Here is a 10,603-nt window from a genome sequence, read left to right as displayed (position 1 = left end):
CGGCTCTTAATCCATGTTCCAGGAATGGACCCGTCCACTACTGCTTACGTCCGGTCCGTGAACAAATCGGATGGAGTCAGTCCAAAATTTGTGGCAAGCCCAAATAAAAGTGTTGGCTAGATGAACTCTAGGCTTTCTTCGTCGACGAATGTTGACATCCAGGTAATAAGACACGCCAAAAAGCAGTCACTTACGAAAGATGAAAGTAGATGCTATCTTAAACGTCTGACCGTTATTGGTTTAGTCATTCTTCATCATGTTCATCATGTCATTTACCAACACAGATGAACTTTCATGCCATTGGTCATACCTACGTTTTTGTATCATTGTATATGCAAGTCTAAAGTGCCCTCTCGCCTACTCGCTATGTTAATGAAGAGAACAACCCCCCAAACACCCCCAACCCCCTACCCCCCCAAACAAATAATCTTCCTGTAGCCAGCGTAGTTAGTCTGATAGAGACTAGTCATGACTGTAAGCTGCCGAAAGGGCGTATTTTCCGGCGCCTGAAGCCAGCAGACTAAACTGTTGATGAAGCGCTCATCCCTCTGAAATCCCGGGATGGACACAGACCTCGGCTCCGGCCTAGTCCGGGTTTGTTGTGGCCGTTTTGTGCGAGGCTGTCACGCAGACGGTCTCGTGTCTCCTCACGCAGCCCGGTTTGCGGCAGGCTAACGAGAGGTTTATTTTGTAGGGGGGATTTAAGGTCAGCCTCGGGCATCCTGTCTTTGTCTTTGCTCCAGTCAGAGGAATTACGGTGTCTGAAAAAGTCGGCCCTTTCGCGTGTAGTCGGTTCGTGGCTGCCTCTCTGCTCCTCCTGTCGTGATGGAGTTAATTGGTGACCCCAAAGGCCCAAGTGTGGCTCAGGCAGTCAGGGATTCTCTCTACTCGACAATACAAATGGAATCTAACATGACAGAAATGACAATCAATAACAGTATTCTTGTACATGAAGTGGAGTATTTATCGTAAATAAGAGAGACCTTTCCCAGCTGTTCATGCTCCGTTCTGTCCCTAACCCGTTCCACCCTTCCCTTCTGCAGGTGAAACAAAGCCATGTTCTGTGCCGTTCCTAACCCGTTCCACCCTTCTCTCCCACAGGTGAAGCACAGCCAGCAGGTGTTCCCGAAGGCAGACGCGCACATCCTGGTCACGTGTCTGGGCGCGGCGTCAGGGGCAGGCCGGCTCGTCTTCGGCAAGATCTCGGACCTGCCCAAAGTCGGCAGGATCCGGCTGCAGCAGATCGGGCTGTTTCTTATGGGTAAGGCGCAGCTCCTTTTGTTTGTTTGTTTGTATGTTTGTTTGTTTGTTTGTTTGTATTGCATACTCGGTTAAATGCCTCGTGACGTAACAAAAGTTATTTTTTACATAGTAGTACAAGCTGCATATCCGGGCAGATTTATTTGATCCGCTCAAAACTGGATGGCCACCTTACTGTTTTCGATAAGTGTCGTGGGCTCTTTAACTTACTCTAGGTGTTACTCTCCGTCAACACGGAACTTCCATGTCCGTGAGTTGATGTGGGAGGTTGGAGGCTACTAGGGGAATGTGTATAGTTGTTATTATTGATGTGACATGACCTGTTTAGAGTATGATTAATGTGTACCCTCTCCCGCCCCCCTCCCCCAGGTGTGTCCTCCCTGCTGGTTCCCCTGTGCTCCGTCTTTCCCGCGCTCATCGTCATGGCGGTCTGCGTCGGGCTGTTCGACGGCGCGCTCATGGCCACCCTCGGCCCGGCCTCCATCGACCTGGTGGGCCCGAGGGACGCGTCCCAGGCCCTCGGCTTCACCCTCGGCCTCGCCTGTCTGCCTCTCATGGCGGGAATGCCCATCGCAGGTGTGTGTGCCCTCAGTGTTGTATCTTATCGGTACGCTAATGTAGCTATCACTGTCAAGGTTCATACGATTTTCAGCATACTTTAGAATGGGAAATGTTCGCGGGGATATCTATAATTTCACGATGGGGAGAAAATGTTCGTGGTTGAAAGAAAGAGATTTGCGGACTGAAGAACATAATCATCGCGAACTTTTCTCATAAAACAGCACATGTACATGTATTTTTCCCAGGAGGAAGGAAACGTAACGAGTACTAGCAATAAAGAAAATGTATACTTACATATCGGGATATGTTGATTTACCGTACCTTGTTTTGTCCCCCTCCAGGTCAGATCTACGACATGACGCTGTCCTATAACGGCGCGTACTACTTCGGCGGCGTGCCTTTGATCCTGAGCGCCGTCATCATGCACTTCGTGGTGAGGAGACAGAACGCCGAGGCCGCGGCAGAGATGGCGGTGAGTCTGTCAGTCTGTGTGTGCGTGTGTGTGTGTGTGTGTGTGTGTGTGTGTGTGTGTGTGTGTGTCTGTCTGTCTGTCTGTGTGAGCGCCGTCATCATGCACTTTGTGGTGAGGAGACAGAACGCCGAGGCCGCGGCGGAGATGGCGGTGAGTCTGTCAGTCTGTGTGTGTGTGTGTCTGTGTGTGTGTGTGTGTGTGTGTGTGTGTCTGTGTGTGTGTGTGTGTGTATGTGTGTGTCTGTGTGTGTCTGTGTGTATGTATGTGAGCGCCGTCATCATGCACTTCGTGGTGAGGAGACGGCGGAGATAGCGGTGAGTGTGGTATAGTGATGACGGGCTGGGGCGGTGTGTGTGTGTGTGTTTGTGTCTATCTATCTATATGCGTCTGTGTTTGTGTGTGTGTGTGTCTGCGTGTGTGTACGTGTGTGTGTGTGTGTACGTGTGTGTCTGTTTGTACGTGTCTGTGTGTGTCCGCGTGTGTGTGAGTGTTTGTATGTGTGTGTTCAAGGGTCTCTGTGTGTCTCTGTGTGTGTTACATGTAGTATGTACTTCGAATAAATGACTTGCCCTGGAGCCTCAACTCAAAGCCAAAGTTTGGTCTGATAGTTTCTAACCATGTTTACTGTTTCCCACAGATCGAGGCAATAGAAGAGGACGGGAAGTTCCTGACGCCGAAGCGCCACCTGCCGAAGCTGAACTCCGCGCTGTCCAACAGCCTGGTCTGGCTGCCACAGGACGAGCGCATGGAGGTGGTGGACGTCGTCTCCGTGGTCTGACGTCAGCACAGTTCGTGGTGTTACGTCATCACTGTCCGTGGTGTGACGTCGTCACTGTTCCCTCACAAAATCGTTCCCCTGTCCACATGAAAGATCGTCTGTTTTGGTAAAAGCCATTCTGGATGAGAGTTTAACTTTTATTTCCGACACACGAAAAAAAAAAGACTTGCCCAAATTTTCGATGCCCAACTCCAGTCTTAGTCAAGAAATGAGGACTCACTGCTTCGGTTATGCAGACTTTTTTTGTAATAAATAACGCAATTTATGATCCACTGCTCACCTGTCACGTGTACAATCTACATAACGTGACGTCACAGAAGGAGTGGATTGCCCATTCCTTGGCAAAGACTGGAGTTGAAATTTTGGAAATTACAGTTGAAGTCTGATCCAGGAACCATAATCGTTACATATCCTGTCATTACTAGACATAAAAATCATGTATTATAATGAACGCATTTTACAAGGAGCTGTAGAGGTTGTAATGCACATATAGTTAAATTATCTTCAACCTGTATTATCAAAATGTGATTTTAACCAGTTTGTTAAACATATCCAACTATTGCGTTCCATGGTCTGTGACCTCGGATGATTTTTGTTGAAGCAAGGAGCTTTTGATATAAAAGCTCCTTGGTTGAAGGAAGTGATAAAAATTATGAGATTTCTATATTTGTGGAACCTTTCAGAGTTTTGTTCCAGAGGATTTTTGCCAGTTGGAACAAATTTGTTTGTTTTCGGGCCTTGAATTGCCAAGACAAATTTCACCGGAATAAATCCGGCTAGAAAATCGGCACCTTAACGGACTGAAATGTGTATGCTAAGATATCCCAGGTCACCCCCGCCCTACAGACTGTACAGGCCCAGTGTGCTTCGGATGTGTCTTGTTACACGGGGTTTGTACACGTGCAACTGTGACGTTTTTAACGTTTTATGACATCTAACAGTAATGTACACAACATATACCTAAAGTTGTAACTACTTACACTACTGCAGATGTTTGAAAATCTTTTGACCAAACAAGTTAGATGCATATGGGTTGCCACTTCTAACAGAGTAAGGGCTATATGATATACAGATGTTGATGTGTTAGTACAAATATAAAGTAAAGATGATATTTATGTTCTGTTTGTAAGATATTATATCGTTACTTTGTTGATCAGGGTTTCTGTTTTGTCCTTTGCTGGAATAACAAACATGTTTAATACGTAGTTATGATCTCAGGACAGGTGACAAGGGTTGGTACGTGTGGGATACGGTGGGAGTACGTGTGGGATACGGGTTGGTACGTGTGGGGCATGGTGGGGCTAAACACTAAAACGTCTCCCATAACTTTGTATATCTGAACTTTTCACACTTTTCACCATGGTGCTATATTTTCTTCTTCTTTCAAACAAGCCACGTTGTTAAAGCTTAAAATTGGAACCTATTTGTGTAATTCATTATTGCGATGTTTGTGTATATACTTAAAGGTTGTTGAGGCCAGGTGGGGTTTTTGCACTTTTGATCATGATTATTTAGGAACTGTTCATCACATATTGAATGTTGAGAAATTGTAATGTTAGCCTTATTGTCTGGACTAAACGTTGTTTTACCGATTGTTAATAAGCAATGATCGCCAGGAGCGACGCAATAACCCCCCCCCCCCCCCATTAGTTTACTGTCTTTAAACAGCTAACGCTAGTTCACCTTTATTCGCGGGGTAACCTTTATCCGGTGTTTGAAAACAGGGCATTTGGGGATATCAAGTCGAGAGAAGGTGGTTCAAATTACAATATTTCAAACTATTGCAGTATAGAACCATCCGCCCACTTGATACCCCTAAATACCTGTTTTTGTTAACACATCGGATATAGGTTACCCCGCGAATAAAGGTGAACTAGCGTTATCGTCACTGATTTAAAAAATACTCGAAACGTTCGTTTCAAGTTTTTCTTTAAATGTGTAGTCTCCATGAGCAGATTTTCCTTGACTGACGATGTTACTCGTTCCTCATGCAGAACTGTTCTATCTGTACATGTTGATACATTTATATGAACAATACAATGTTCTAATTGTACAAAGATTTCATCGTTGTCGGACTCTTACTGTCAGAATGAAAAGTGTTATAACTAGACATGGGAACTAGACATGGTTGGGCTGGATACGGTAAAGTTATTATGAAGTCAAATGAGCTAAATATCCCTATTTTGGTAACAGTATCTCTTCTAAATAGCCTTGAATAACACACACAAACATACACACACGCGAACACGCACATATGCACACATATACATAAGGTATAAAAAAACAAAAATATTTGTCATGTCCCTCCATACTTTTATTTAGAATTTCATCATACTATGTACAATAGATTTATTTTTTGTCACCAGTATATACACTTCCATCTTACCCGGAAAACCATATAAAATAGCACCATACATGTCATTTCGATCGCAACAGGGTAAACATTGCACAAAAGCGCGACATAAACATTCGCAAAGTATTAGTCTGAGAGAAAAAATATTTCTCGTTAATGATTTGTATCCGTCGCTCCTTCACGGAAGGGATTGTGACGTAGCAACCCAGAATGCACCTGGAGTGCTTATAAGTTACGTCATCGTGACGTCACGAGTTCGATTCCCGGCATGCCTGGTGAGACCTAATCTCCAAGCAGATGCTACGATGGCATAAGATAGTACTAAACTGGTCAATGAGTGTAGTCAGTCAAAATGTGTCCGTTTGCCTTGTAGTGAAACACAGTGACACTCCTAAGCCGGCTTAACTTTACCAGCTTTTGATACTATCTTATGCTACCGCAGGATCTGCCTGGAGATTAGGTGAGACCTTGGATCAGACGTTTGGTCTTTGGCAAAGGGAAACTGGACTTTCTTCAGTCCACCAAAACTGACTTCGGTTGGGGAGCAGGTAGTGGATACCGTGCCCTAGACCAGTGGACAATAATTCAACCCACTGCTCCCACGGCCTTAAAAGGCGAAATATAGATTTATATAAACATTAATCACCACAAGGTTCCCAGAACCATTCGTGAGTTAAAAAAGGAGTTATCAAAACACATGTGCATAAAAGCGCATCAGATCTACACTGAGGATATCCTGTCAAAGATAACTTCATAGTCGTCCACGGGAGACGTAATAAGCACACATTCGGGACGATCCCCATATCCATAATCATCCACGGGAGACGTAATCCGCACACATTTGGAACGCTCCCCGTATCCCTTCTCGTCAGCAGAAGTCGCTGCGAAGGTGTCGCCATATCCCTCACCTGGTCTCAGCGGCGTCTTCTCGCTATCAGCCGCCTGCAGGTGTGACATAAACACAGAGTCAGGAGTTATCCCCCCGCCTTGGTGCCGGCTCTGCTGTCATGGACTTTTGATTATAACATGTCATGATTCGTTCACCGGAGTTAATTTGCTGGGGGAGCGCTGATTGGCGATTTTCAACATGGGCCGGTGCTCTAATGCCTTCTCTGTGCCAAAACGATTTAAGGTTTTTCCGACATTAGTGAATCTGGTCATGTTTAAAATCACGAAACAACGCTACCCAATGAATAAGCGCCAGCGCTCCAAGAAGTCTGCGAAGGAGACCCCCTCCTCATGCAATAAACTCGGCGCCAATTTTCAGGTGCGACATAAACACAGAGTCTTGAGTCATTCGCCCTGGAGCCGACTCTGCTGTCATGGACTTTTGATTATAACGTGGAGCAAGGAGGTTTTTTAACCTCCTTGCGTGGAGAAGGGCACAATCATCCGCAGACTTCTATGATCGCGATTCTCAAGACTCTCAACATGGCCAGGTTCTCTGACGCCTTCTCGGCGAAGTTCCGACATTAGGGAATCGGCGTTATGGCCCATGTTTAAAATCGCGAATCAGCGGTCTCCAGCAAATAAACGCCAGCGCTCCTAGACGTCTGCGAAGGACCCCCCCGTGTAGACTATTTGACATCCCCCCCCCCCCCCATGCAATCAATCTGCGCCAATTTGTCACCATTATAACAAGCTGCTGGAAGCCAAACCTATACCGTTTTCTTACATCAGAAGCTGCCTAGATCTACCACTGAATACTCAATATACATGTGTATATCAAGACCGTAGCATGCTGGGACAAAGGATACAAAAACCGAAAAAAAGTTCTGCTGCAGTACCAAGGCCGCTCACCCGGGGGTCCAAAATCGACCTTGACCTTCGTCACTGCTCATCCATCCAGAGGTTAGTACTGACCACAAATACGCATAAACACAGACAGACAGACAGACAGGCACACAGGCACGCCAAAACCAATGACTCCATTTCTTTATCGGAATGATGAGTACAATACGGAATACCTACTAAATTTGGTTCAGTGATAAATTGTGCAAAAAGAAAACAGAAAAACTTACCCCTGCCATGTCCAGTTCTGTCTGATTGTCGTTAGGCATGAGGAATAATATACAGGCGCCGAGGATCATGGGAGCTCCAGCGAAGAAGTAGGTTCCCTGGTAGGAGAGCTGCGCGTCATAGATGAACCCTGGAACACGGAAACGGAGCTGTCATAGTTATCAAAACGGTCTTTTTACTTTCATCAAGGAGGTTGCTTTTATATGACATATGCACATTTATTTTATAGTATCGCACATTTCTATACAAATACAAAGTAATCTTTTCATATAAAAAACCTAACTCAGTCTCAGTTTAGCCGCTAGGGGGCCCAAAGCTGCCTAGGCAGATCCATGTAATGACTTGTCTCATCGTCAATAAAGTCAAAGTCAAGTCAAGTCAAACCTGCACCACTCTGTACCGGGTACCGAGAACTATCCATCACTCCAAATCACGACTACAACATGTCCAAAACACGAGATTTGAAAACCAGAAGTTCTGCTGCAGTACAGTAGAAAACCATCAGATGGTCAATTTTCATTATCGAACTTGAGTTACGCTGTCACTCCGGCCGAACATGTCCTGCACGACCACACAAACAAACAAACAGACAAACAAACAAACAAACAAACAAACAAACACACATCTCACCTATGATCAGCGGGACGGCACAGACCCCGTAGTTAGAGTCGATCGCCTGCGGCGCGTCCCTCCGTTACCCTGGTATCCAGCCGTAATTATAGAGAAGAGACTCGGGAGCTATAATTACGGCTGGATACCAGGCTATCCCTCCGCCCGAACATGTCCCACACAAACAAACAGACAAACAAACAAACACTTATCTCACCCGCTAGCGGCATGCCTATGATCAGCGGTACCGCGCACACGCCGTAGTTAGAGCCGATCGCCTGCGGCGCGTCCCTCCGGCCGAACATGTCACACACAAACAAACAAACAAACAAACAAACATCTCACCCGCTAGCGGCATGCCTATGATGAGCGGGACGGCACACACCCCGTAGTTGGACCCGATCGCCTGCGGCGCGTCCCTCCGGCCGAACATGTCGTAAACTATGGCGCCGATCAGGCTGATGTAGGCCCCGTCGAAGAACCCGATTACGACAGTCAGGGTGGCGAGCGCCGCAAAATGGGTTGCTATGGGAACTAAGGTGCTGCAGAGTCCTGGAAAACAGTTCGATATAATCATTAGACTGATTAGAACTTTTAATGAGACTGATAAGTAGATATCAAATTTCTTTGCATACAAGTGTTTCATTCAAGACCAACATTTCGGCACGTGACCGTCTGTCACCTTCCTCAGGGCAATACTGACTGCTTCTGTTACGCACTGCAGCTAGGTGGCGCTGCTGACAGATGCAGCCCCAAACTTTCAGTATTTACACATATACATAGATGGGTAGTATTTCAATACACTTGTTACATTTTCCCGAAGGAGAAAGCAAATTGTTTTTGCTGATGCGCTACTTTTCTTTCTTCCTCAAACAGAGAAGGTTTACAGAAAAGGCTGGGCTGAAACTTTAAACCTTAAGACGTTTCCTCACCTGTGACGAAGAAGGCCATCTGGTGTAATCTGACCCTCCTGACGCGCGGGAAGTCCCCGATCCTCCCCCAGAACATCCGGCCGGCCCAGGATGACGCGCCGATACACGTCACTAACACCTCATTCTTGTAGGTCGGCAGGATCAAAGACGCGTGCTTCACCTGGTGGAGATAAAGGGGAATTTGTTTGTTTGTTTACTTGTTTGCCCAGAAAGGAGCACCAAACAAGTCAAACTTACACTGCGTACAGACGATAGTCTTTTTTATTTCAAAATTCTTAAATTCTTATGTCATGCATTTCAATGCGAAAAGGCCTAGAAAAATGATGAAGGGACTTACAATGAAGACGTGGGGCACATAGTACGTCGTCAGTGCGCATGCGCACCCAGCACACCACACCACGAAGGCTCTATTTTTCCATATGCGCATGTTCAGCACGCTCGTGGCGCGGCGTGCGAAGCTTACTCTCCTCTCCACCGGTCTCAGGGGCGTCTTCTCATCCTGATGATCGTCTGGGTTCGCCGTGCCTGCAAAGTTAGGGCAGACGTCAAAGTTAGGGCTGTCCATAGGAAAGCATGTTAAAATACTCTGAATGAAGGCTTTAAAAAGTACTAACCCCTATTTCAATCTTTAAAATTCTTCTCCACCAGAAAGTCACTTGGGTCTAGTTTATAACCATTCAAAGAAAACAAGGGGTTGTTCGGCTATTTCTCCGAGGAAAGCTCCCTTTATAAAAGAAACCTCACCTTTGACCCCAGTTCCCTCCTGATACAACCGGTAGCACCCATCAAATCAAACCTGTCCTGACACCAAATAAACTGCTGAACTGAACAAATTTCGAGCAAAACAAGAAAGCTCAGACCCAACCTGTCCCTTCTAACTAAAAAAGTCTCCAGATTGGGAAAATTCTCAAGGAAAAGACGGATTTTCAAGGGTTTCAAGTCACACCCAAATCGTGATGTCAGCCCTTTACCTTTTCTGCCGGCATCACCGTGCAAGTCCACATCTTGCGGCACCGTTTTGAATGACAGCGCGCAGAGCAGGAGAGACGCGCCCAGCACGCTCAGGCAGCGGAAGGTGTTAAACAGCCCGATGTGACGTAGCAGGGCGTTGATGACGTAAGGCAGGCTGGCCGTGAAGACGCAACTTCCGGTGGTGGCGAACCCGTTCACCAGCCCCAGCCTCGTTGTGAAGTAGTGCCCTAATATGGTGATGGCGGCCACGTTGCTGATCGCCATGCCTGTTCCTGTGATGATGCCTGCAATGGACGGAGTTGGTCTTAGTGTGCAGAATAGCGTACTGTAAATGCATTTAAGTTCGCGGGGATTTAATTTCGCGGTAGCGGGAAAAGGGACTTTTAGCGGTGGATTTAAGTTCGCGGTAACACCGTAGACTGCAGTCTAATACCATAATAAAAAAAATGTTCGTGGTGGGTTTAAGTTCGCGGTGAAGTGGTCGCCGCGAAAACCGCGAACATTAATCCACCGCGAACATTTCTGCATTTACAGTATATAAACTCAGAGCCAAGCCACTTCAACTACTGCCTAAAACCGGTGCAAATTGTATATACTCTAGCACCTCATGCAGGTACTTTTCAATGGTACTTCTATAATCTATACAG

At 46.2% G+C, this 10,603-nt stretch overlaps 2 protein-coding genes across 3 annotated transcripts in view; one reads left to right on the top strand and one right to left on the bottom strand.

Annotated features, from left to right (window-relative positions):
* LOC118407831 (monocarboxylate transporter 10-like) overlaps window positions 1-4,180 on the top strand; it is an 11,459-nt gene extending 7,279 nt beyond the window's left edge. Inside the window, exons 3-7 of one of the 2 annotated variants that reach the window (XM_035808370.1) lie at window positions 1,102-1,261; window positions 1,630-1,836; window positions 2,163-2,254; window positions 2,405-2,443; window positions 2,931-4,180. In XM_035808370.1, coding sequence (XP_035664263.1) covers window positions 1,102-1,261; window positions 1,630-1,836; window positions 2,163-2,254; window positions 2,405-2,443; window positions 2,931-3,071 — 639 coding nt within the window. In that variant the 3' untranslated portion in view covers window positions 3,072-4,180. Of the gene's footprint in view, window positions 1-1,101; window positions 1,262-1,629; window positions 1,837-2,162; window positions 2,294-2,404; window positions 2,444-2,930 lie in introns of both variants that reach the window. The other variant, XM_035808369.1, reaches the window with a different exon arrangement.
* A 1,920-nt stretch (window positions 4,181-6,100) lies between these two features.
* Window positions 6,101-10,603, bottom strand: part of LOC118407820 (monocarboxylate transporter 10-like) — an 8,170-nt gene continuing 3,667 nt past the window's right edge. Inside the window, exons 3-8 of the mRNA XM_035808351.1 lie at window positions 9,956-10,240; window positions 9,322-9,509; window positions 8,985-9,144; window positions 8,398-8,604; window positions 7,446-7,573; window positions 6,101-6,366 (exon numbers count right to left, since the gene is read on the bottom strand). Of these exons, the coding sequence (XP_035664244.1) occupies window positions 6,145-6,366; window positions 7,446-7,573; window positions 8,398-8,604; window positions 8,985-9,144; window positions 9,322-9,509; window positions 9,956-10,240 (1,190 nt within the window). The 3' untranslated portion in view covers window positions 6,101-6,144. The remainder of the gene's footprint in view (window positions 6,367-7,445; window positions 7,574-8,397; window positions 8,605-8,984; window positions 9,145-9,321; window positions 9,510-9,955; window positions 10,241-10,603) is intronic.

This window comes from Branchiostoma floridae, unplaced genomic scaffold, assembly GCF_000003815.2.
Source record: "Branchiostoma floridae strain S238N-H82 unplaced genomic scaffold, Bfl_VNyyK Sc7u5tJ_1489, whole genome shotgun sequence".
Taxonomy (NCBI): domain Eukaryota; kingdom Metazoa; phylum Chordata; class Leptocardii; order Amphioxiformes; family Branchiostomatidae; genus Branchiostoma; species Branchiostoma floridae.
This window is presented reverse-complemented; position numbering and strand designations above follow the sequence as displayed.